This window comes from Sceloporus occidentalis, unplaced genomic scaffold, assembly GCF_023333645.1.
Source record: "Sceloporus occidentalis isolate IW3139 unplaced genomic scaffold, rSceOcc1.0.p SCAF_14, whole genome shotgun sequence".
NCBI lineage: Eukaryota > Metazoa > Chordata > Lepidosauria > Squamata > Phrynosomatidae > Sceloporus > Sceloporus occidentalis.
This window is the reverse complement of record NW_028316994.1, coordinates 17,948,446-17,974,940: the sequence shown is the minus strand read 5'-3', so window position 1 is coordinate 17,974,940 and position 26,495 is coordinate 17,948,446. Positions and strand designations below refer to the sequence as shown.

Here is a 26,495-nt window from a genome sequence, read left to right as displayed (position 1 = left end):
CAGGTTTCATTAATATGTTCTCTCTAGGAATCTCTAGGTCCTCCAGCACAGCTCTGCTGGAATTTGACCATAGAGCCACCCTGGAGGACCTTCAGATTCCTAGAGAAAACACTTCTCTGGGCATTTTAGGTCCTCTAGCGCAATTCTGTGGTCACCTTCCACCTGATGTTGCCCATAGAGTTGTACTGAAGGACCTAGAGATTCATTAGAGTTCAGTTCTCTCAGGTTAAAAAAGGTAGTTTTTATTTGTGTTTTCCCTCCACGGGAGTCCTGCACCCCTAACCCCAGCAAATGTGGAAGACTCACTGTAATTTCTCTGTCTCTGCGTCTCCACAGAATGTCTATGTGGTTTTGGACCTCTACGGCCGGGTCACGTCCGTTTCCATCGTCAGTTCCACTGTGTTGGAAGAGACAGATGGCACTAAGCCCCCCTCAGTTACCTCAGAGCCCTACAGTGAGGAAGAGGAAGAGGAAGAGCCCACCCCGGTGAGTGCTTGAAAGTAGTCAGTCCTCAGTTTCTGGTGCGCTGCCCCCTGTGTCTCCCTTTCTCTCTCTTCCTGCCCCTTGACTCACACTCAAAGTCAACATACATTTCCTCCTCTCCTTCAGGGTGAAAATGAAATGCCCGCAGTGACCTCCGCCATGGAGTTTCTTGAAAACCATGGGAAGAACATCCTCCTCTCCAATGGCAACCTGACAGCCACCCGCGTCTCAAGCTACAACCAGGGTATTGTGGTGGTGGCCCAGCCTCTCCCTCAGCAGCAGCTCTTTCAGGTTAGCCGGGGGCCAGGAAGACCATGTGAAGGCTTGCTGCTTCCTATTTGGGCAGGCAGCCAGCCATTTTATTTAACGTAAGTGGTCCAAATGTTGGATCAGGACACTGGGAGACCAGGATTCGAACCCCTGCTCCACCATCAAAACCCACCGGGTGCCCTTGAACAAGTCACATTCTCTCCACCTCAGAGAATGGCTGTGGCAAATTACCTCTGAAGAAATCTTGGGCAGAAATAAGCAATTTGACACCACTTTAACTGCCATGGCTCCATCCTACAGAATCCTGAGTGTTGTAGTTTTGTGAGGTACCAGCACTCTTTGTCAGGGAATGCTAATGAGGTTGTAAAACTACAAACCCCAGGATTCCAGAGAATGGAGTTATAGCACTTAAATGTGGTGTCACGTTATTTCTGCAGTGTAGATGTACCACTTGTCAAGAAAAGCCTAGGAGAGGGCTGCCATATATTGAAGTTCTGCTGAAGACACACAATGACAGTAGTTCCCTAGAAGGAAGCGTGTAGCATGAAAAAGGACCTTTGGGTTGTGACCAGTGGATGTGAAGAAGAAGAATTCTTTCCCCACTCCCCCTAAAAAAAATTAAAATAAACATGTTCTTTGGTGTAAATGTTCCCAGACCATTCATGGCCCTGGATATCAGCTCCTAGAAAAGAGGTGACTTAATGTGAGTTGCTGCCGATGACTAGTTCCTTTCTAGAAAGGAAGTATGATTGTAGTCATAAGGCTCAACATTTTTCTTCCTCAAAAGCGATTGGCGTGTCACCTGTAAATATAGGCATGACTTGAAGATGGATAGAGGACCTGCCCAAAAGGAATGTTCTCAGCCATTGGCCTGTTACAGACTGCCAAAATAAAGCTGCTTCAGGTCTCTTTGGAGGTATGCTATTTAAATGATGCATGGGTCCTAAGAGTCCGGAGGTTGCGCCAAAGCCACACTCAATTCCTAAGCACTGGAGTGCAGCTTTGGTGCAGCTTCCGGATTTTTAGGATGCATGCATCATTTAAACAGCATATCTCCAAAGAGACCCGAAGCAGCTTTATTTTGGCAGTCTGTAACAGGCCATTGAAAGTTAAGAAAGTCTGTACTGTGGGAGAGATTACAGTGGGTTTTGCACCCCTCTTGTATAGCCAAAACCTCTTTGCTCACATCTGGTATCTTCTCTTCCAGTTCCAGATAGATTCTCTGAATCAGCAGTGGGCCTCCTCGCTCTCCCTGGGGGTCATTGGCAGCAATCCTGAGCGGCTCAATTTCCCGGCCACAGCCTGCTCCCTCAAACGCTCCACGTGGCTGCTGCAGCGAGACTCGGTCTTCCACAACTCACTCAAGGTAAGAGCTGCTGGGGAGCAGAAGGGCAGAAAGTAGGTGAGAAAAAGAACAGAAAATGAAGCCCTATGACGAATAACTTAGGGAGCTGGGTATGTTTCAATGGAGAAGACTACGGTGGCTTGATAGGGCCGTCTTTAAATATCTGAAGAGATGTGATGTCGAAGATGGAGCAAGCTTGTTTTCTTCTGCTCCAGAGACTGGAGATTCAAATTACAAGAAAAGAGATACCATCGAAACATCAAGGCTGCTACCACACTGCAGAAATGAAACAGTTTGACATCACTTTGACTTGGATGGCTCGATGCTATGGAGTTCTGGGATTTGCAGTTTGTTGTGGCACCAGGAATCTCTGACAGTGAGGGCAAAATACCTCACAAAACTAAATCCCAAATTTTCATAGTATCTGTCTTCTTTCCTGGCTGCAGATCTGTGAGAGCTACGGCCCCAACCTGGACACTTGTCCTGAGGGGACAGTATTGGGTCTCCTTGTGGATTCCAGCAACTGCCTCCACCTCTATGTCAATGGTATGGACCAGGGAGTGGCCGCGCAGGACATCCCCAGCCCCTGCTATGTCCTCATTGACCTCTACGGCCAATGTGAACAGGTGAGGACCTAGGAATGGGGGAAAAAGCACAGGAAGACCATCAGGGATGATTGGATACAGCAAGTGGCGGATGCATGCTTTCATCTTTTCTCCATTGATCTCAAAGGAAGACATTATGGCAAGGTTGCTCAGCTGCTAATTCCACAGCTGAACTCAGTCTTTGCTGGTGAGCAAAGACATTTGCTCCAGAAGGTTCCACAAAGATCCTCGCTGGAGAGTTTGTCTTCAAATCCCTTTCGGCGGGGGGTGGGAAGGAAGAAGAGTTGGATCAACTCCCAACAACTTCTGTTTCCTAACTGTTTAACCAAAAGCATCAACAAAATGACTCCCCTCCTCTCTCCCTTCAGTTTTGTTGGTGAAATGAAGGGTAGCAAGGAATGGATGATTTGTGTAAGGAGTCTGAGCTCACATTGGTTCTGATTTTCAAAACAATTTCTGGGTCCAGAGTTCTTTTGCTGTTCAGTATCTGCCCTTTTGGACCAGGCGCTGGTTGGAGGTTTGCATGAATAGGATTTTTTTTCTAATGTGAAGTCGAAGGCTTTCATAGCCGGCATCCATAGTTTTTTGTGGGTTTTTCAGACTATGTGGCCATGTTCCAGAAGTGTTTGTTCCTGACGTTTCACCAACATCTGTGGCTGGCATCTTCAGAGAATGCTGGCATAGAAGTGAGCGGGATATATGCATAGCCCAAAAAACCCACAAAAACTATTTCTTTTTCTGTTTCCAGCTAAACCCCAGAGTTTCTTTTCTTTTTCTTAAGGTTCCTCTTTGATATCTTTGTTTCTTTAACCCTTCTTTACTAGGTTACTATCGTAACAAATGACACCCCTGCGGTAAGGGCTGAGGGGACAGATCCCCATGGACAGGGGGACATGGAAAAGGCTGACATGGTGGATGGTGAGTCTCCCCTTCTATCCATCCATGCTTCTGTCTGGTTTTGGGTCTCGTTTTGTTTTTAATTCCATACTTCCCTTTCTCTCTCCTCAGTTTTGAAATGTTGATTTCAGGCCCAATACAGTTTCTGAAAGTCTCCTCAGTTTCATTGCATGATTTTTTTTTTTTGGGGGGGGGGAGGATTTCCCCAAAATCACACTAATATTTTTTTAATGGTGGGGATTAAGAGATTTTGGAGGACTGGTGGGTCCCAGGGCTACCAGCCACACTTGGCCCACCTCTCTTTGAGAAGCTATGGTGAAATTCATAGTTTTGGGAGGATGTATAATTTTACCTTCTTCCTTCCCCACATACCAATACTGACAGAGGAAGAAGATTCCTGCTCTCTCTACTAGCTTCTTTGTTTTTGTTAACGGACATCAAATTGACCTTGGCTTATGGCAATCCTATGAATGAGAGACCTTCAAGTGACTGTTATCAACAGTCCCATTTACGTCTTGCAGATTCAGGGCAGTGGCTTCCTTGACTAAGTCAAAGAATGCGGCCTTCTTCTTTTTCTACCAAGCATTATTGTATTTTCTAGGGAGTCATGTCTTCTCATTACATGTATGTCCAAAGTTCAACAGTCTCAGTCATCTTGCCTTCAGGCCTGACTTGCTCTAAGGACCCATTTATTGGTTTGGGTTTTTTTTGAGCAATCTACAGGATCCATAGAATTCTCCTCCAGCACCACATTTCAAATGAGTTGATTTAGTTCCTATCTGCTTTCTTCACTGCCCTGCTTTCACACATACATAAAAATTGGAAATATGATGGCGTGAACCATCAGATAACAGAAATGATTTGAAGGCACACTACAACAACATTTGTCAGATTGGTTTTATTGTACACTGCCCTGAGATCTCTGGATAGAGGATGAGATGTAAATCAATAAACAAACAAGTGCATCTATATCAATTCTGACCAAGGGATTCTGGGAATTTTAGTCTAACCCCAGCTCTTGTTCTATTCCCACCCCAAATTCCTGCTTCTCTTCTACTCCAGGTATCAAGGAGAGTGTGTGTTGGACTCCCCCTGTGGACCTGAACACCACAAAGACCTGTGAATATCATGCGCTCTGTGCTCGCTTCAAAGACCTCCTCCTACTCCCAGGTAGGCCTAATGTTTGGAGCAAAGGACAGCTACACCACATGAATCGGTCACATTTCTCTAGTGTCACATGTTGGCTGGTTATAGGGAGAAGATAAAACCTACTCATACACAATGTGTTTATGCAAACTTTTGGAAGGGTGGAAAGCGACAAAGCAATAAAAAAGAGAGAACCAAACAACCACTAGAAAATTAGGGATCATTTACTAAATAAAATTTAAAACGTGGCCTCATGAAATATTCCAGTGTGGAGGATGTATTCACCATTTTTCTGGGTGCTGTTAGACAAAGAGGAGCTAGATTAGCAGTTCCCAAGCTTTGGTGTTTTGGACTGTAGCTCCCAGAAGCCCCAGCAGTCAGGAATTCTGGGAGCTGAAATCCAAAATATCTAGAGGATGAAAGTTTGGGAACCATAGACCTCCCAGGGATCTCCAAAGCCTGGTTGTCCTTGCGGTCTCTCTGATCCTTAAGTCTCCTCAGTTTTATTTGTTTATTCATTCCTTTGATTTATACCCACTTTTCTCCCAGGATGTGATTCCAAACAGCAAAGTTCAAATCCCTTTGAGGTGGATACTGTAGAATGCAAGTGGTCTTGCTCTGAAGCCAATGCAATGAGTCATTTTTTTATTCCCCTGGAAAGCTTTACTCCCACTACAGATGTTAAATGACAGGAAGTTTTGAAGCCCGGGGGGGGGGGGGCAATTTCTTTTTTCCTGTTTTGTATGCAGAAAGCACAATGTTGGGGGGAAATGGTAAAATGTCCTATGAGCTCCCTTTCCAGAATTAAAGACACTTTGGCGGGTTATAGACCGCCGCTTTGAGGCGGTCTGCCGCCGCCGCCGTTTGCTCCGTAAGGGAGCCGTCGCAGCCACACCGCGCGGCTCCCTTGCGGAGCAAAAAAGAAGCTCCAAAATGGAGCTTCTTTCTGCGGCGCCCTAATGACGTCGCGAGGCGCCGCTGGCGCACTCGCGACATCATTAGCACCGCAACACGTTCGAACGCACAGCGTCCGATACGTAAAGATGGCGCCGGCCGTGTGGAACGGCCGGCGCCATATTGTACGGGCAGAGTCCGTATTAGAGCCAGGGGCGTCTAGAAGAGACGCCCCTTTTTTAAAATGGGACGTCCTGCGGACGTCCCAAGTGCCGGTCTGTAACCGGCCTTTGTTAGCCTGGGAACAGAGAATGCATTATAAATAGTTTTGCTTGATGCAAAAATACCACGTTTGGCGTATGAAAATAAAGTTTTTCAGCCAGTAATTACATACTGCATTTCTTTTTTATCTATTTTTTTATCTTTAGTTAAAAATGGAGCTACTAGGTCCTAAACCTCTTTCGTTTCACCATTTTATTAAAAACAGTTAATGAAACCTCTAACATGAGTAAAATGAGAAAGGTTTTCTTTTCTCCTCTACTCCTCAAGCTACATCTACACTGCAGAAATAATGCAGTTTGACACTGCTTTAACTGGCATGGTTCAGTGCTATAGAATCCTGACATATGTAGTACAAGAGCTCTCTGACAGAGAAGGCTCAGTATCTCACAAAACTACAAATTTCAGTATTCTATAGCATTGAGCCACAACATCTAAAGCATTGTCAAACTGTATTGTTTCTGAAGTGCAAATGGAGCCTTAATGGCTGGCAAGCAAGCAGACAAAAAGCACTAGTCTCCATAAAAAGAACTGAAAAAAGGGAATCACAACCAGAAATTTCAGTAATCAGATACTATACTGTGCCTGCTTCTTTTTCTGCCTTCCCAGATGATTACTTTGCGGAAGATCCCAAGTTCAGCCTCTGCTACTGTGAATCCTGTCACAAGCTCCGAGGAGATGAGGCCTATTACAAGCGTGGAGAGCCACCCCGAGATTACGCTTTGCCATTTGGGTGGTGCCGCTTCAACCTCAGGTATTGGTGGGACTGAAACATTCGAGGAAACATGACCATAGAGCAACATGACCATAGACAGGCAGGTCCTCCTGTGACCAGAGATGGTGGCCTGCTGGCTGGGATATACTGGGTTGTCATCCCAAAAGAAGAAGAAGAAAAGGTCACCTTGACCAAGCTCTGATTTAGATCCCTAGAGAGTTCTACCAATGAAACCAAGTAGCATTTCTAATATCTTGTCTTTTCTTTCCATCCATCTACCTCTGCTCTTTGTAGGGTCAATCCCCGGCTGGAGGTAGCCAGTACCTGTAAGAAGTGGCACATGGCCTATCACGGAACGAGTGTGGGGGCTGTACGGCGCATGTTGGATCAAGGAGAGTTGGTGCCAGGTAAGGAAGCTGGGGTTGGTATCGCTCTGCCCTCCAAAGTGCCTCCCTTGCTGCCCTTTACAAGATCTCTCTTGGACAGAATGCCCAGCTTTTCTAGTCCCAGGAAACTCAGGTCAGAGAATGGGAATGTGCTGTCATACTTACACCATTCTGGGGAGCTTTCTGTTCAGGCATCTGATTTGCCACTGTGTGAACTAAATAGATCTTTGGCTTGATCCAACATGGCTGCTCTTACATTATGTCCATCAAGGGCTTCAAGGTGAGAGATGAACAGTAGTGGTACCCTCACAGCATTTCATTTTGGATGGAAGCCTTTGCCTGATACCCAGTGTCCTTTCTCTTTTTTTCCCCTCACCCCACAGGAAGTACCTCCATCTTGAGCTGCCGCCCAGTAAAGGCAGACCCACAGGGAGGTGGTGGAGGAGGCAGTGGTGGCAGTGGCGGCAGTGGGGGATACCACGACTCTGAGGAGAACAGCTCGCAGGGCCGTGAGGAACTCCAGCGTGTCCTGCTGTCGCCCACTCTGCGCTACGCTGGGCTGGAGCCTTTTGCCACCAAAGTGCAGTACGTGTCCCATGTATGGTTGCCTAATGGAAAACTGGAGAAGGTTCCTATGCCTTTCATGGCTATTCCAAAGAGGGGATGTCAGCAGTGTATCTTGTTATCTGGTTATGTGGCAGCAACACCAGCTGGAATTCCCTCTTCTGCACAACCATTAAAGGAGGTATTTCCACTGTTCACTCCCAGACTAGGACCCAGAACAATGGATGCAAGCTACAGCAAAAGAGATTCCACCTCAACATTAGGAAGAACTTCCTGACAGTAAGGGCTGTCCGACAGTGGAACACATTCCTTAGGAGTGTAGTGGAGTCTCCCTCCTTGGAGGTCTTCAAACGGAGGCTGGATGGCCATCTGTCGGGGATGCTTTGATTTGGATTTCCTGCATGGCAGAATGGGGTTGGACTGGATGGCCCTTGTGGTATCTTCCAACTCTATGATTCTATAATCCTAATCCTGAGGGCTTGACAGGACTCCAGATGTAGGTGAGAAGGAAAGCCAGTGAGGTTAGGAAAGGCGTCAAAAGACTTTCAGCAAGGTTACTTGCAGTTCTTTTTTGTCTTCCTTCCAACTTCTTTTTTCCTCCTTCCAGATTCAAAGACCCAAAGTCTCACCGGCAACACTCTGCCCAGGTGGCCTTCCAGGTGTGCGTCCGCCCGGGGTCTTACAAGGTGTGTGCCCAGTCGCTGACCGCAGCTGAGCCCTTGGACCCGCGGTTCAGTAGTGCTGAGATCGAATGGGTCACCAAGGAGAAAGGTGCCACAGTCTTGTATGGCCTCCTTGTCCGGGTGGAGTGAAACCTCCTTCTCTTCCTTGTCATCGGGAGAACGGGATCGCTACCACTGACTGACCGTGCCACGACAATGGAGGCAGGGAGAGGGGGACAGGTCTTGCCAAAAACTGATCCCCCCTTGGCCCAATGACCTACCCTCTTACGCACAGACTGGGTGGAGTCTGCAAATCCGACAGGCTTCACACGATGGGCACAAGAGATTGGGGAGAGGCCTTGCTGGGGCGGGAGATGGTGCCCCCACCCCACCCCAGGGCTGCTGTTTCCTCCTCTCCCCCCTTTTGCACAGAGACAAGACAAAGCTTGGGGGGTGGGGGGGAGCAGTTGTGGAGTATTGAGTTGAGCCTTTTATTTAAAAGCATGAAGGGTTGTTTTTTGGGGGTCAGGGAGCGGGGGGGGGGGGGGCAGGGATGGGGCAGCAGGAGAATGGTGGGTTGTTTAGTTGCCACAAAAGGACTTCATTGAAATTTTTTGATGTGATGCGGGACAGGGAGGGTGGCTTTTCAGATGGTCCCAGGGGCTTCAGTACTGACAAACCTGTCTTTCCGCACCTGTCCCCCCACTCTCCATCTCTAAAGCCCTTTCCAACCAGTAAGTTGTCCTTATGTATTGACTGGAGGAATTTCTCTGGGTGGGAAAGAGAAGTAGGTAGAACTGCATCCTCAGCAGGATTAGACCTTTTAGAAGGATATGTGTTTTGTTGGCCCGGGCAGGCGGGGGCCCACAGCGGGGCTGATCCCACCACTTCTTCCTGGAGATGGAAGATTCTGAGTTATTATTGGGGATGGTGGGGTGGGGATCTTGGCTTCTTAGTCCACGTGGGTGTTTTTAGCCTGTTTGTGTTGGCGTTGTTCTCAATGGAAGTTCCCTCAATCTCTCCAGACCCCAACCCGGTTCCCTCTGCCGAGAAAGCCTTGGACAATCAAGGTGGGGAGGGAAGTAAGGGGAAAGGGGATATGGTGTGCTTGCTTGTGTTTTAATTAACGCAGCCGGTTTAACCCATTTGGAAGGTTTGAAGCGGGCAGATGAATTCACATCAACTGCAGATGGACTCAAAATAGGTGCCACTGTGTAGCTGTGCCCACCTAACATCCAGACACTAGATAATCACCCCAATCCCCAGGTCCCTTCCCCTCCAAGAATAAGACAAGCACACCTCAGCCATTCAATATTTTCAGTTCGTTTTCTTTCTTTTTCCCTTACGTTTGGACAGATGCTTCCACCCGTCCCCTTTCTTGGTATATGATTTATTGTTCTCCCCTCCCTTCCCTTATTTATTTATACCTGTGTTGGTTGTCAAACAAACAAAAATGTGAATTGTTAAAGGGGGGGAAAGGGTATAATGCCACCCTTCTTCGCCTTTGATTTATATTATATTTTAAATGGTATTTATGCTGCTTTTTTCACTTTATGTATTGGAAAATGACATGCATTAATTTTTGTACATCTGTCTCAAGTTGAAGAGGTTTTTTTGTTTTTGTTTTGGACAAACATTAAAAGGTTGTACAGCGCGTCCCCCCCCCCCCCACCTTGCAAGGGTTTATAAACCACAATTCAACTGGTTTTATGTCTTTGTGTGTTTATGCCTTTCCCCCTTTTTCCTAATGTTAGATAGAGATCCTTGCAGATCTTTTGCAAGCCACAAACGTGTGATACTCGGCTGAGTTGACCAAGGTTTTGCTGAGTGGTTTACAGTAAAGCATGAAAACAGAATGGCACAGCATCTTGAACAACTAACACAGGATACGCCATTCAGACTGGCTGTAACAGATTGGAAAGCTGGACTGGACCTAGCAAAATGAATTTCAATGGGAAGAAATATAGGATATTGAATTTAGGTAGGAAAAATTAAAAGCATAAATGATGTATGAGTGACACCTGTCTTGGAAGCATTAACCTGAAAAGGATCTAAGGATCTTCGAACATGAGTCAACAGTGTGATGCAGCAGCTAAAAAAGCCAATGCAGTTCTATTCCTTATCAGTAGGAACAGTGTCCAGATCAAAGTAGTAGTGTCAGTCTAGTCTGCTTTGTTCAGACATAACATGAAGTTCTGTGTCCAGGTCCAGACTCCACAGTTCAAGACCAATCCCAGCAAACTGGACCATGTCTAAAGGAGGACAACCAAGATGGTCAAAGGCCTGGAAATGAAGCCCTGGGAAGAACAACTCAGTTTCATATGTTTAGCCTGGAGCAGAGAAGACTGAGTGATGACTTGACAGAGCCATCTTTAAATATCTGAAGAGAGAGATCCTGTAGAGAGAGAAGGAACTTGTTTTCTGCTGACTAGAATGAGAACCAATGGATTCAAGTGAGAAGAAAAGAGATTCCATCTCAATATTAGGAAGGACCTCCTGACAATAAGAGCTGTTTCACAGTGGAATATGCTGCCTTGGAGGGCAATGGAGTCCCCTCCTCTGGAGGACTTCAGACAGAGGCTAGATGGCCATCTGCCAGGTGAGACTACCTGTGAACGGGATCTGGGAGTCCAAGGAGACCACAAGTTGAACATGAGTCAACAGTGTGATGCAGCAGCTAAAAAGGCCAATGCGATTTTAGGCTGCATCAATAGAGCTATTGTCTCTAGGTCAAGGGAAGTCATAGTGCCACTATATCCTGCTCTGGTCAGGCCCCACCTGGAATCATCCTGGGTCCAGTTCTGGGCAACACAATTCAAAAAGGACGTTGAGAAACTGGAGCCCTGTGTCCAAAGGAGGGAGACTACAATGGGGAAGGGTCTAGAAACCATGAAGCCCTATGAGGAAGGACTCAGGGAGATGCTGGGGATGTTTAGCCTGGAGAAGAGAGGGTTAAGAGGGGATAGGAGAGCCCTGTTTCAACACTTGAAAGAATGTCATATTGAGGAGGAGGGAGGAAGCTTGTTTTCTGATGCTCCAGAGACTAGGACCCGGAACAACAGATGGAAGCGACAGCAAAAGAGATCCCAGCTCAAGATCCGGAGGAACTTCCTGGGAGTAAGGGCTGTTCGACCGTGGAACAGACTCCTTCCTGGGAGTCAAGTGGAGTCTCCCTCCTTGGAGGCTGGATGGCCATCTGCCCATGGGGATGCTTTGAGGGAGAGTTCCTGCATGGCAGAAGGAGGGCCTGGGCTGGATCAGGGCCCTCCTTGGGGTCTCTTCCATCTCCATGATTCTCTGATTCTGAAGATGCGAAGCCACAGCTGCCGGCAAGCTTCCCCTAGAACGGCGGTTCTCAACCTTCGGGCCTCCAGATGTTCTGAGACTTCAACTCCCAGAATCCCTGAGCCAAGAGCAAACCGAGTGGGACTTCTGGGAAATGAAGTCCAAACATCCGGAAGAGGCCCAAATGTCGAGAAGCCCGTTCCAGAGCAAGGCCTGGGAGCCTGAAGACCCCGCAGGAAGCCTTCGACTGGAGGCAGGTGGGCGGGGCTAGCGGTGCCAGTGTGGCGGGCGGCGCTGCTGCTGCTGCTGCTGCTGCTGCTTGACCCGGAAGCGGAAGTGCGTGGTGTGCGTCGGCTCGGGGGCGTGTCGCGTCGCTGGGGAGCGGGCGCCGTCTTTCTTTCTCTCTCTCTGCGGAGAGGCTCTTGTCGGGCGCCGTCCCTGGTTCCTTCCTCGCGATGCCGGCGCTGCTGGAGCGTCCGAAGCTGAGCTCGGCCATGGCGCGGGCCTTGCACCGCCACGTCATGGTCGAGAGGGAGCGCAAGCGGCAGGGTGAGCGGGGAAGGCGCCCTCGGGCCCGGCCTCCCTCGCCGGCGGCTCTCGGGGGGAGGGAGGGAGGGCGCCCCGGAGCGGGGTCGTTTAGGGCAAGTCCCGGGACGGAGGGCGGCGCTGGCCCATAGGAAGCCCTCGGAGGATACTGGCCCATAGGGGAAGCCTAGGAGGATGCGCTTCCTGTGTGGCTCTATGGGCAAGAATCCCCCAGTGCTTCCCTGGAGGCCCTTCTCTTTAGTCCAAAGCGGGCTCTTCAGGGGGGATCCTGGGACAGAGGGCGGCCCTGGCCCCAAGGGAGTTGCCCATAGGGACACACGGGGAATCGTTGAGCTATAGACGACCTTTGGAGACTAGCTGCCCATAGGGATACATGAGGGATTACTGGCCCATAGGGAATGCTTGCCCATAGCATCGACTGGGGCACACTGGCCCATAGAGAATCATTGCAGCATGCTTCCCGATGGAGAGACAGGGCAAGTCTTCTCTGATGAACCCCTTTAGGCAAACCATCCCCAATGGTCCCCAATGGGCAAGCATTCGCCAGCGTTCCCTAAGGACAAGTCTCCTCCTATGTCTCCCTGTGGACAGCTATCCTTCTGTTATCCCCTGTCCAGGGCAAGTGTTCCCCAGTGGTTCTCTCTGGGCAGCCATGGTTTCCCTATGGGCAAGTCTGGCCATTTTTTAGTATGTCCCCTCTTTAAGGGATTTTGGACTTCATCGCCCAGAATCCCAGACCGTTGCCCAACATGAGGCTTCTGGAAGCTGAACTTCAAAATCTCTTAAAGGGCACAGTTTTGGGACCATGCATCTAAAGGTCTCCCTGAGAGTAAGGGATGGAGGAGGCAGAGAAATGACCCTGAGGGGGTGTCTTGCTCTCTGAGCCCCTGGCCTCCCTCACAGGGTTGTCAGGAGAGAAATTAGGGGGAAGAGATGGGGAACTTGTGGAGGTTTGGAAATCTCTATCCCCGTTCAAAGGCATGACGCCTGAGGGAGGCGGAATCTTGCTTTCTGAGCCCCTGGCCTACCTGGCAGGGTTGTCGTGAAGGTATTATTCAGGGAAATGATTTCTTCATGGCCATCTCTTTCTGTTCTGTAGAGGAAGAAGAGGTAGACAAGATGATGGAACAGAAGATGAAGGAAGAGCAGGAGAGGAGGAGGAAGAAAGAGATGGAGGAACGCATGTCTCTGGAGGAGACCAAAGAGCAGGTGCGCGGCTGGGACCAGGTTCTAATATTTGAGGGGGCACTCTTCCTGCAGCACATCATATCACATCACTATCTTATTGTTATTGTTGCTGTTACTATAACTTTATGCATCTGTGTCTATAAGTTTCCTTTACATGAATGAATGTCCTTTTCTTGGCACTGGAAGTTAGTATTCCCTCCTTCCCTCCCTCCCTCCGCAGCACTCAAAGCGCCACCCCCATCGAAGCTGTCCCTTTCTTTCCAGGGAACAGGAAGGCTTGGAGAAGCTTCTGGTTACATGCCCTTTGCCAAATGCAAATTAACGCCATCGCCATTGAGATCTGCTAGGTTCCTCCAGGGCTCTTGTTGCAGCCATAATCATTTTACATAGCAAGAGGCTTATCCAATCCTGCCTGTTTACTGTGACGCATGGGATGGATGTGCAGGGTAGTTTCAAGGGGTTATCATTAAGTCAGGATGGTATATGGCTCAGCATCACATAGGTCCACATATGGATACACATATGCTACACTGAGGGGATGTAGGATTGGGGTGTACATCTAGTTCCCAGGCAAACGCTTGTCTGACATGGGAGACCCTGCCAGGAGCATTGCTACCTTCAGCAAAGCCTCTTGCCTCATAAGCACACAACCCCGCTGGCACAGAAAGGGAGTGTGGAAGGGCCACCTGTCTCCCCCCCAAAACTAGGAATTAAGCCATCTTACATTACATCTGAAGATGCCATCCACAGATGATGGCGAAACATCAGGAATAAACTCTTCTAGAACATGGCCACATAGCCCAAAAAACCTACATTGATTGAAAGAAATAAAAGAAAGGACGGGTAGCAAAACAGATAGAATAAAGCATACACCAAGACCTAATCTATGGTGAAAATATAGTGAAGCTATCAGTGGAGTTAAAATCTTCAGAGGAAGGAACTGTTGAAATCACTTCTGAGCATTCCTTGCCTAAGAAAACCCTATGAAATTCATGGGGTCACCATAAGTCAGCATGTGGCTTGAAGATGCAGATACACACACAGCGAGAGCTGAAACTTAAAACAAACAGTCTCTTCTAAAAGATCCCCCCCCCCCCCAAAAAAAAGGACACATTCAAAACCCATGAAATGTGGTCCTAAAACATTGCAGGGTAGAAACATCTTTCCTCTTACCAATGAAAAGACAGTGAGGAGGGAGCCTAAGAGCAGCCACTGGAAAGGCCCTGTTTCCCTAACCAAGATGTCCAGACAAACCCTTGACCACCCCACTCTCTTTCCTCCCTCCTCTCAGATCCTGAAGCTTCAAGAGAAACTCCAAAATCTGCAAGAAGAAAAACATCAGCTTTTCCTGCAGCTGAAGAAGGTGCTTCATGAAGAAGAGAAACGCCGACGCAAGGAGCAAAGGTCAGTAAGGTGAAGGGTGCTGGGAGGGGACTGGGGTGCTTTATTCCTTCCCTTATACTCTTCCCTCCCCAGTCCTTATTCCTGGGTCAAAACCTAGATGTTCCATGAGATGAGATTTGCGGAGGAACAATAGAGAACAGAAGTTGAAAGCATTTCTCTTTTGGGTGACAACTCCCAGAATCCCAGAACTTGCAGTGACCTGGCTCCATCCTTGAGAATTCTGGAATTTGGTTTTGGTTTGTTTTTTGGAGTGGGATTTAAAATCAGGATCTTTTAGAGATCTCTAGGATACAGATGGGGGAGGGGGTTGGATTGGAGCTTTTTAGCATCAGAGAGCTTGAACCCCTCGCCAAACTACAAATCCCAGGGTTCAGTAGAATGGAGCTGTGGTAGCTAAAGTGGAATCAAACTACATATAATTCTGTAGGAAGATATAAAGGAATCTTTTGAGACCGAGAAAAAGAAATTTCTAGCATAAGGTTTATTGGATTGTCATCTATTTCATCAGAATTGGACTGGAGAAATTTCTTTGTGTCAGTGGTGCTACAGGATTCCTTCATTTCTTTTTATGCTGAAACAGACTAACATGGCCATGTCTGTGTATGGGGCAGATACACACTTGAGGGGTTTTGAGACAAAGAAAGTCTGATGCCATTCTTAGGGCTAGTGCTTTTGAATGTCTGTGGCCCGTGAGAATTGATGAAGCTCTGTGGCATGAACTGTGGCACTGACCTTTTTCCCTTGCTTATTACAGTGACATGACAACTCTGGCAGCGGCGGCATACCAGCAGGGAATGGCAGTACATGCGGGGACTCACATCCTCAACCTGCAAGGTGGGCTAGAGTTTGTCTGAAAATAATGCTGTTAATTGTTAATTATATTAAGTGTGCAGTGTTCTTTCAGAGCTAGAAACCCCAAGTAAAGTCCCTTTCTTATTTATTTAATTGAAATATTCATATCTTGTTCTTTATCATGGGGTTTTGGGGCACAGTACAGATAAAACAATAAATAATTTAAAATGGTAATTTAAACATATTAAAACATGTCCACAGGTCAAAACAGTCTAAATGGCCACAATAGTTGAAAGCCATGTATGTGTTTGGTTAAGATGAACTAAGCCAATATCCTGACTCTGCACTAGTCCAAGGGGAAGGCATTCCACAATTTGGGTACAACAATTATGGCTCTACAATTGACAAGGGCAGGTTGCATACCTGTAATGGTATTTCTTCGAATGGTCATCTGCAAATACATACAAATGGGTTGTACTGCGCCTGCGCAGTTGACCTCAGAACCTTCTGGAATCACTGGGCAAAGTTAACTTTGCAACTTTTTTCAGGCGCAGCACAACTCATTTGTATGATTCACAGAGTCCACGAAGAAGAAATAATGTTCCTAATCTTTTGGGCTGCTATTTATGTCCATTGATTGTTCCCTTTAAGACAGAACCCTTGAACATTGTTTGAAAGGTAGGTGCAATGTTACTGTCTGATTCTGGCCTTGGTTGAATCAGATCCTTTAGTAGAAGATGCTCTCCAGAAAGCTCATTTAGAAGCCTTTCGTCATGCAACGTTGAAATCTGTTTCCTTGAGGATAGTGTGGATTGAATTTGGGGGTCACTTGTGTATCAGAACGGATGCCCTGCTGCAGATTTAGGATCTCTGCTTGCTTTTAGGCTTGCTAGTGGAGAGAGAAGAGCTGAGTCTTTGTGGCTCTGGGGAGGCATTCCTTCCGTGCAGCTATCTGGGCAATGCAGGGTGGTTGATGTCAATGTGATTTCCCCCTTCTTTTTTCTGTAGGGAGTCCTGGGGGGCATAACCGGGCCGGGACCCTGATATCAGCTGATCGAGCCAAGCAGATGTTTGGACCTCCTGTGATTACAGTAAGTAAGCCACCCCCCATGAAATGAACAAGCCAGCTGTGTTCTCTCTGGGCAATTAGCTCCTGGGCTGATCTCTTGAGAATTATTTTTTCTAGTGGCTCCAAACTAGGAAATGCTATTACAGTCTTACTAACCTTCTTCCTGGTTTTTGCTTCAGTCTTAGTAGCCAGCATTGCCTTCCATGACTTAGAAAGGCTCCAGGAGTGTATGTCATGGGCTGAAAAACAGAAACTGATCCAAATTTTCTAGGAACTGGTTGTCTTCAAAACCTTTTCCCCTCTAGACAGATGAACTCAACAGGAGCTTGATAACCTTCCTTCCCTCAGAGCTTGGAAAGGTTCCACTCCCAGATTTTGAAAGCTGTGCTCCAAAAAAGTAACTTTTCCAAGCTGTCCCCCTGGATACAGATTAGTGACATTCTTCTTTTGGAATGTTCTGCCTATTTTCCATTCAAAATGGCCAACTCTGAAGTTCTTTATTTAAGGAGTGTGTTATCACTTTGTCAGGGAAGAGAACCCTGTAAATAAACCAGGGCTTGGCACTTCAAGGAGCAAAACGCAAAGAGAAAATAAAGCCCCATTGTTCACAGTGATAGATCCTAAAATCCTAAAAATTAGAATGGGACACAAAGGTAATCTAATCCAAACCTCTGTCATGCAAAAATGCATGACTAAAGCACTCCTGAAAGTGTGCTGGTTAAAGAAAGAGAGTCTTCCACCTCCACCTTCCGAGGCCAGGTGTCCCATTGTGGAACAGTTCTTACAGTTAAAGCATTCTTCCTAATGTTCAAGGGGAATCTTTTTTCTTGTCATTTGTGATGTGCTCTTGGTGTGCTTCTACCTCTCAGACGCGTCACTTTGCCACGCAGCCGGCTTTCCCAACCAGCGCGCCAGAGCATGGGCAGTACCAAGGCAGCCAGTCAGGACACAGTCCTTACGCCGTGGGCCAAAGCCAGCACACGGTGCCTGTCAGCTATGCCAGCAGCCAGTCGATCAGAGGTGAGGATGGTGGCCCTGGGGATGACAGTCCAAGTCAGATGCCCAGTTATAGAATCATGGAGTTGGAAGAGACCACAAGGGCCATCCAGTCCAACCCCATTCTGCCATGCAGGAATCAAAGCATCCCCGACAGATGGCCATCCAGCCTCAGTTTAAAAACCCCTAAGGAAGGAGATTCCACTACACTCCAAGGAAGGAATGTGTTCTCCTGTCAAACAGCCCTTACTGTCAGTAAGTTCCTCCTAATGTTGAGGTGGAATCTCTTTTCCTGCAGTTTGCATCCATTGTTCCGCATTCTGGTCTCTGGAGCAGCAGAAAACAAGCTTGCTCCCTCCTCAATATGACATCCCAAGACCCCACAGAATCCCCTGCCAGATGGACATAACGTTGGGGAGGGAACAGCCAGGATAAGGGGAGTGAACCGTGTTTAGAGATGTAAAATTTCCAGATATTCTGAAGCCATGAAAAAACCCTGAGTTTTTTTCTGGGGAGATGGGGAATTGAAATATTTGGGAACATGGGGGGGGAAATGCAGAATTACACACACCCCTTTACAGATTGAAATCTATTTGTTACTTGGGCGCGTTACAGACCGCCCCTTTGGGGCGGCCAGAGCAGCAGCCGCTGAAGCCCCGATCCGCCGCTTTCTGGGCTGCGGGGAAGCGGCAAAAGGCCCCTTCCCCACAGCCTGGAAAGGGGTGTCCTTGGGGCTTCAAGCCCCAAGGACACCCCGCGGCGGCGGGGAGAAGGAGAAAGGGGCCGTTTGGCCCCTTTCTCCTTTGGTCCGCTGGGCGCAGCCATCTGAAGGCTGCGCCCAGCGGACCGAACCAGGAAGGAGCTCCGAAACGGAGCTCCTTCCGGGGTCGCGGAAAGGGCACCCTAGGCACCCTGCCGCGACCCTAATAAGTCACAACCGCGTCGCCTTGTTTGGAGGCGGCACGGTCATCACGTATCGATGACGGCGGCCATGTGGAAGCACCACCCCGTCTTAACCCTAGTACTTTTAAGCCCGTCTGTAACGGGCCTTGAAGAACATGTAATACATTAGATATAACTTGGTTTGGCATACAAGTAACATATTTGATGTAGTAAAAATTACAGTTTATTCACAATTACAAACTTAACATTTAACACACACACACTGAAGTTAAGTTCGTAGTTCTGAATAAACTGTACTTTTATTATATCAGACATGCTACTTTTATATGTAAGATAGCTAGATAAATGGATGGAGCTACCAGTGGAGCTGCAAATCCTATACTGTAAAAGTCCTGAACTATAAAGAATCGCTTAGGCTTTGCCAATTTGAAGAGCAGGAGAACCCCACCACCACCAAATAAAAATTATTATAGTTTATTATTATTATAGCTTATTTATATAGTGCCATAGATTTACACATGTATGTACAGCACTGTGTAAATCTACAGTGCTATATAAATAAAGTATAATAATAAATAATAATACACATAAATTGACAAAAACCTTTAGAAAAAAATGAGACCTTACTTTGTCTCCAGTCATCTTCCATTGTGTCAAGCAGACATAAGTGCCTTCGTTCCTATAAAAAGGACTTGGAAAAGAAAACCTAGACTAGGAATTATAATGATCTGATACAGCATAGAATCTGCCATAGAAACCTTTTTTTAGAAATGATTTGGGGGCAGTAAATATGTGGACACCTATCTTAATCTCATTATTAATAATTCCTCAAGAAAATATTATATAATAAAAAAGTCTAGGAAAAAAAGTTGGGAAAATTGGGGGAGGGATTCCTCCTCCCTTGATTTTTCTCCCCATTTTTGTTCCCAGGCCTCCCCATCTCTCACAGCATCTCACTCTTTTTTGCTTCCAGGTCCCTCCGCTTTCCCAACCATGCAGTACTTGTCGCAGCAGCAACAGGGCTACAGCATCCACAGCCACTTCCCCACAGCCCAGCCAGGTGAGTCCATACCTGGGAGGCAAAGTCACAGGCAGTGCGGGCTGCATTGAGTGCAGGTGAGACCCACTTGCACAGCATCCTGTGCCTGTCTGGCCTCTCTCACAGCCAAACAGTCCTCAGAGGTTCAGCTTTTACCAGAAACAAAGCCACCCAACATTAAAAATAAAGAAAGGAAGAAAAGGGGAAGGTGACAGCACCTTTAAGACTGGTTTCTATTTTTGCATGAGCTTTTGTGGATATAAACCCACTTCTTCAAATGAAAAATGTATTTGCACAGTTGCGGGAGTGGGACGGAATGTAGTAGGATCCAGAAAGATGCAAATCATGCCCCTTGCCCTATGTTTTCAAACAGCTGGGGAAGGTAATACAAGTCTTTCAGATCTTTACAGTAGTCAGTTTAGTGTTGATGTATAAAAAGCAGTAAATCTGCTTACGAGAAACAGACCCGATTTTTTGGTCATTATTGCCTTAACCTGAAATCTTGGTTGCGGCTCCCAAAATCTCATCAAAGGTATCATAAAAGCATTGTTCAGGAAGACCAAATAATCCTGTTTCCCCACCATGGCAAAGCAGAATCCCAATAGCCCCATCTTCCCTTTGCCCACAACTGATGTACACTTTGGAGTAGTTGGGAGTACCAGTTAGAGCTTGGAAAAGTTCCTCCTGCCCCCTCCACTGTGCTTTGTTTTGCACTATCACTTTCAGAATCTATACCAGCTAAGAATGAAATTCTGATTGCAGTACTGCCGCAAAGTAAATTTTCCCAAGATTTGCATCTAATCCCCATCAACGGCTGGCTGGGCTTCTGGAAAGGCTAGTCCAAAAGAGAGGAACTTTTCCAAGCCCTGGTTTGATTTAGCTTTTATGGCCCAGTGGCCTTTAGAAGCCCGTTTCGCCTCCATTGATTTTTCTAGCCCTTTTTCAAACTCTCACAACCAGTGGGTTTGACCTTATGGGGACAAATTTTGTCAAGACACCCTACCTTTTGCCTGGTGTGAATTTACCACCAGGTTCCCTGGGTGACATTCCATGTTCTAATATTTTGAGGCAGTTCCATGCATCGTTTTGTACACATCTGTCATGTTTGCACACACATACACCTCTTACTTGCCTTTTTGCTAAACTGAAAGATCCAGAAATCTTTCCCCAAGGGAATTGCTCCAGAGCCACTGATCCTTTTCCTCCCCTCTTTTGTGCTCATTTCCAACTGTAAAATACCTATTTGTGCACACTGTAAATCAGAATGTGCCCCTACTAACTGTCCAGCAAATTTTATTTGGAATTGCTACTGAGGTCTTCAATAGGTCTGGGTAGGTCTCTGAATTGTTTTGCAGAGTTTTTCTGCTCAGCAAGGTCCATCAGTGTTCTGCAGGATTCTGAAGCCTGAATCTGGCCAGAGACATTTGTGGGTGGATATACAGAACTGGGCCTTTTGTCACCATTCCTGGTGTGGCCTAGGGATGAGCCAGTGGGGGCAAGAACGCCCCTGGCAAAGACAGATGTGGGAGATGAAATGATGGCATAAGGGAGGGAACCAAAACAGTTGGAGGAGTGAGTTTGGAATCAGTTAGAGGTTGTCTAAAAAGTGGCAGTTGTTTCCGTGTTCTTTGCATGCGTGTTGTTAGAGATTTTTTCTTCTTCTCTGCCCCAAAATCTTCCTTTCCCTTAACCATTTTGTCCTCATTCTCTGCCCTTTGTCCCTTCTTCTCATCTGTCTAGGTTTTATTCCTCCAAGCACCACCATCCCACTCCAGAAGCAACTGGAACATGCCAACCAGCAGTCAGGATTTACTGATTCGGTGAGTTCATGCATGGCCAGAGCATTCATGAACCAAATAAACAGCTGGTGGAGACTAAACAACACACTGCCAAAACCCAGGCATTGTTCATTAACTCACAAAATCTAGTGGATGTTTCACTATTATTAGTTGACCCTCCAACCCCAGCTCATCTGGAAATGTAGCACTTAAAGAAGTTACATTTTAGGGTCTATGATTTTGGACCATAACTTGGATTAACAATTGCAGAGGACCCAATAAATTACAGTCCAAAACAAATAACTTTTCCAAATGCTAGATTGGGTTGGAGCCATTTTACTTTGACATCTGAAAGATAACTGGCAAGATGTGTCTCTCTAGGAAGGGAGCTCTATGGCCCTGAGGCTGATATTGAAAAGGCTTGTCAGTTTTAACTTGTTAAACCCACTTAAAATCTGTTTCAAAGCAGTGGTGTACAAATAATTGGCCAGCATTCTCCATTAGTTAAGTAGCCTCTCCTGGCCTGACACAAACACACACACACCCCGCAACTTAATGTCCTCTTGATTTCCTCCTCTTTGTGTAGTACATATCCAATAAAGTAGATTGGGGGGTTATCATCAATGCCCCAGAAATTAACTAGATAAGACTGAATCGTGTGCAGAGTGTATTTCCCACCTTAATTTGGGAGGTGATAGATTTGAAGAGGAAGAGGTGTGGAGTTTTCAAACCTCACCTTGATACCTGATATCATTCTGTTTGTTCCTCCCCAGTCGACCCTGCGTCCGATGCACCCTCAGGCCCTCCACCCCAACCAGGGGCTCCTGCCGGCCCCACAGATCCCTGTCCAGATGCAGACAGCTGCCAAGGTAAGGTCAAAGATCTAAATGTGCGTCCGTCCCCCTGCCCCAACCTCTCCTGACTTTGCTCTCTTCACCTGTTCATTCCTGCCCTCTTCCTGTTGTGCTTTTCCTTCTGTCGCTCCAGCAAAAGGGAGCTTCGGATGATTGTAACATTCTGCCTCCCTCCTCCCAGCTGTTTTGCTCTCCTCCCTTTGTTGATTTGGGGGGCATTTTCCTTCTCCTTCCTCTCCTGTTTGTCTCCCCACTACAGCCCACTTTGGCTTATACTCACCCGGCCCGGCCCGCGTCCCCCGGCAGCTTCTCCCACGGAACAGCCCCCCAGCAGCCCCACACGGTAAGTCTCTCTTCAGGGAGGGGGACAAATTACTGAGTCTGGAGCACAAGGAAGGTTACGCTGTATTTGTGTAACAGCCATGCCTCTAAGCATATACAGAGTTAATTTCCTCATTAACAAGCCATGGTAACCACCCTCTATGCCATCTATGTTTGGGGCAAGGTCCACTGGAAGTTGAGGGCCACAGATAGGTCTTCAGAAATCTACAACTTCCTAAGGGAGCTGTGGACAACTATGGAAGGCCAGAGGGCCAGATTAGCCACCCTTCCCCCAGAGAGGCCACACAACCCCCAAAACAAATCATCTTTTTTGCCTGCAAACACACCTCAAGGGGTGTAGGTAGCATTTTCACTATGTTTTAACCCATTTTAGGCCCAGGAAAGGCCTTTTGTAACAGCAAAATTGGAAGTCATTTTCCTGTTCACTTCCTGTGTTATAAAAAAGCCTAAGTATGGGCCTTCAAGTCACCTGTCGATTTATGGTGACCCCCATGAATTTAACAGGGCTTCTTAGGCAAGGAATCCTCAGAGGTGATTTTGCCAGTTCCTTCCTCTGAAATAATAGAGCCTACAGGTACCTGGTTTTGTTAGCGGTTTTCCATTCAAGTGTTGACCAGGACTGATCCTGCTTAGCTTTCAAGATTAGATGGGATCTGGTGCATTTAGGGTATTTAGGTTAGAACCTGACCCCTAAAATGTCCCGGAAACCCTTGGACCTGAAAATTATTTCATAGTTCTCCTCTAGGGTAAATATGTAGAGAAATACGTGGCTAGCTATCTTTCAGCTAGCAGGAGATAAAAACACCTAGGATTTGCAGCCGTTCAACCCTGCCTAGATCAGGCACACCTCCCTCAAAATGCAAGCCCTTGAATTAATGTTTTTTATGCTTGGGTTAAGTCATCAGGATACTAGGAGCTGTAGTCTAAGCAAGGGTTTTTATCAGGCTCTGGATTGGGGGCCAAGAGGCAACAACCAGAAATCTCTGGGGGGACAGCTGTGCCCACTTGATGCCTGCAGAATGATTTAGGCCCCTTTTCATCATGAACAAAAGGGGATTTTCAATGTCATTGTTACATTCTGGACAGGGCTGTGGAGTCCTCTGTCAGCTCCTCTGTTTTTCTGCTGTGTGATGCCTTCATACGGAGCAAATGTATATTACAATAACGTCCACAATTCACAAAATGCACAATGCAAGCTTTCAAAGCTCCACTGACTTCTCTGTCAGGCAAAGAGGTTAAAAATCATACAGTAGAAAAAGAAGTTTTGACAGTGTTATTCACATGCCTGCATTGTCAAGATTTGTTGGTGTTGTGAGTTGAGATGGTAACGACGAATGGCCACCCGCGCAGCCATCATTTTTTGTTGTTGTCACAAATGATTTTTAACACCTTTGCCTGGCAAAGAAGCCCGTGGCGTTTCAAAAGCTTGCATCTTGGTTGGCCCCATAAAAGTATCAGTCTTGTGGATTTGGGTATGTTTTCTGTATATTAGTAATTAACATGAAAGTAAATATGTCACCAGCTAGGTGTCTTAATGTTTTTATTTTGAAGACAGAGCTAGTGCATTTCCGCCAGCCCCACAGGTTCTGAACGGTTTTCGTTGCTCCCTTTGAAACCCTTTCTCTTGCAGTCCGGCTTCCAGGCTTCTCCCCAGCCGGCACCTCGGCATCCCTTCATACAGCACCCGCAGGGGCAGCGTTTCTACCACAAGTGAGGGCCGTTGGGGCTCGGCTCCCCGTGGCTTCTTCAGCAATCCCCACCCTCCACCAGCGTGAAGAAGAAAGGAAATAACCGTACTTAATGGCTGACAGTATGCGTGCGTGTAGCTTTATTCCTCCCTCCCCTTTTCTTGCTGAAATACTGAACTTTGTGGAAGTGGAGACGGCACTCCAAATACACTTTGCATCATTCATTTTGAGCCAAGGTTGGTGCTGGTTTCTTTTTTCCTCCCAATTCTTCAGTATGGTGGCAGAGGTCACTATGGGACCTAAGGAGGACTTATAAAGCAGCTGCTCCCTCTACATTTATTCCTTCAATCTGTGCAAAGGGAGCATAGGATCTGGGTCCTTTGGCCATAGTCAGGCTGTTGTTGTTGTTAGGACTATAGAACTGGAAGGAACCCCAGGGTCCATCCAATCCAACACCTTGCCATGCAGGAACACACAGTGAAAGCACCTTCAACAGATGGCTGTCCAGTCTGTTTAAAAACCTCCAAAGGAGGGGAACACCATCACTCTCCGAGGAAGGAGTGTCTTCCACTGTCGAACAGCTCTTACCATTAAGAGGTTCTTCCTAATGTTAATGTTCCTAATGTTTCCTGTAGTTTGAATCTGTTGATCCATGTCCATATTCCCATCCTTAATATGACACCCCTTCAAATATTTAAACAGGGCTGTCATATCACCTCTTTGCGTGTCTTCACATTTTGGAGGTTATTTCTGACTTTTGACAACCCTAAGGGAAACCTATCACAGGGTTTTCTTGGCTGTTTGCTTCAGAGGGGATTTGCCATTGCCATCCTCTGAGGCTGAGAGTGTGTGACTTGCCTGGGGTCACCTGGTGGGTTTTGAACCATACTGGCTGTGGTGGGACAGCAATCGCAGGGGGAGAAAGAGCCTCTTGCTCTTTTGAAGAGAGACCTTGGCTTCCATGCTTGCTGAGCTGGAGCCTGTGTGTAGCATTTGGGTCAAAGTCTCCTTGTTGGCAACCTCACATCCCCCCCCCCCCCCCCCGACGAGACTAGTTCAAATAAGCAACATGAACTGGTGAGCCTTGAAAGAGATGGAACAAGTGCAGCTTCAGCTCCACCCAAACTAGCATGCAGAGATCTTGTAGCCCCTTTGAGACTGAAAGAAAGACGTTGGCAGCGTGTGCTTTCAGATGCATTTGGTGTACAAAATGCATCTGAGGAAGTAGACTAAACTCTAGGAAAATCCATGCTGCCAACTTCTTTCAGATAGTGTCAAAGGTGCTACAAGATCTCTCTACATACTGATTCTACTGGCTAACATGGCTGTATCTTTGAATCCATCCAAGCTAATTTGTTGTAGGCCTACAGGTTCTTTTGGAGCAGGTAACTTTAATAAGACTTTTCACAGCTGTTGCCTAACCATTGTATTTTGGAGGAAAGACTTCAGCCTCATAACGTTTTGAAATAAAAGCCATCAGCTGGGAGTTGGAACCGACTCATCCTTGCAGAGTTTGGCTTGACCACTGGGAGCAGAGGTTCACAACAGCAGCTTTCCTTGCATTTTGATACCTTCTGTTGTCAGGTCACAAAACAGGCCTCTGAAGCTATCAGGCAGTTACCTTTCTATGAGGTAAACCACAAGGACACCCCCCTCCCCAAATTTACTCTGGGCATTACAAAATACCTCTTATGCATCCGATTGTATGCAAATTGCTTAAACTGTTTACAGATCAGTCCTGCAGTTCACCTGCTCCCCATCTTCTTGGGATCTTCAAAGTACACAATGATGGCACTTACAGTGCCATTTTATAACTGCCATTGCAACATCCTATGGAATCCTGGGATTTGCAGTTTAGGCAAGGGGGACTTTATAAAATTGACATCCAGGATACCACAGGATAGGAAGTCCAGCGTGAAAGAGTGTATGGAAACAAGACATCTTTTGTGCCAAGTGACTTGAACCTGATTCTATTTCTATTACAGCAAGAGTTAGGCATATACTCCTGTGTAAGCCTAGAAAGTTTAGTCAAAAAATCTAAAATAAAACCCTAAGAATTGGGTCAGTGTTAAGTATTGTAAAAGGAACCATCCCTTGAGCATAATCTTGAAAGCGCTGACTCCTCCTCTACTCCAAAGTTTGGCCTTCCAGGTGTTTTGGATTTCAGTTCCCAGAATTCCTGGCTGTTGGCCAAAGGGGCTTCTGGAAGTTCCAAGTCCAAAGCACCTGGAGGACCAAAAATCAAGAATGCCTGCTTTAGATTGCCGACAGTTATGCCCCTGCCACAATTTTAGACGTTTTTTGGCATCACTTTCATTTGCTTCATCCTTTAGACCAGCAGTTCCTAAATGATGACTTTCCAGGT

At 46.8% G+C, this 26,495-nt stretch overlaps 2 protein-coding genes across 5 annotated transcripts in view; both read left to right on the top strand.

Annotated features, from left to right (window-relative positions):
* The window catches only part of NEURL4 (neuralized E3 ubiquitin protein ligase 4), a 29,767-nt gene extending 19,815 nt beyond the window's left edge, over positions 1–9,952 (top strand). For both annotated transcript variants that reach the window (XM_089481253.1, XM_089481252.1), the window contains exons 20-29: positions 337–486; positions 610–774; positions 1,961–2,119; positions 2,545–2,724; positions 3,528–3,621; positions 4,663–4,770; positions 6,529–6,673; positions 6,929–7,041; positions 7,404–7,605; positions 8,192–9,952. In XM_089481253.1, the coding sequence (XP_089337379.1) occupies positions 337–486; positions 610–774; positions 1,961–2,119; positions 2,545–2,724; positions 3,528–3,621; positions 4,663–4,770; positions 6,529–6,673; positions 6,929–7,041; positions 7,404–7,605; positions 8,192–8,396 (1,521 nt within the window). In that variant the 3' untranslated portion in view covers positions 8,397–9,952. The remainder of the gene's footprint in view (positions 1–336; positions 487–609; positions 775–1,960; positions 2,120–2,544; positions 2,725–3,527; positions 3,622–4,662; positions 4,771–6,528; positions 6,674–6,928; positions 7,042–7,403; positions 7,606–8,191) is intronic.
* Positions 9,953–11,894: 1,942 nt separating this feature from the next.
* On the top strand, positions 11,895–24,360 carry GPS2 (G protein pathway suppressor 2). 3 transcript variants are annotated; one of them, XM_089480438.1, is made up of 11 exons: positions 11,896–12,080; positions 13,177–13,286; positions 14,557–14,669; positions 15,424–15,503; positions 16,470–16,552; positions 17,421–17,550; positions 19,403–19,489; positions 21,209–21,288; positions 22,020–22,115; positions 22,360–22,443; positions 24,073–24,360. In XM_089480438.1, the coding sequence occupies exons 1-11, from the start codon at positions 11,987–11,989 to the stop codon at positions 24,154–24,156; spliced, it is 1,041 nt and encodes a 346-aa protein (XP_089336564.1). In that variant the 5' UTR covers positions 11,896–11,986; the 3' UTR covers positions 24,157–24,360. The 3 variants fall into 3 exon arrangements, with proteins under 3 accessions (XP_089336565.1, XP_089336564.1, XP_089336563.1); XM_089480437.1 differs by having other exon boundaries at positions 11,897–12,080; positions 17,400–17,550; XM_089480439.1 differs by lacking the exon at positions 22,360–22,443 and having other exon boundaries at positions 11,895–12,080; positions 17,400–17,550.
* The last annotated feature ends 2,135 nt before the right edge of the window (positions 24,361–26,495 follow it).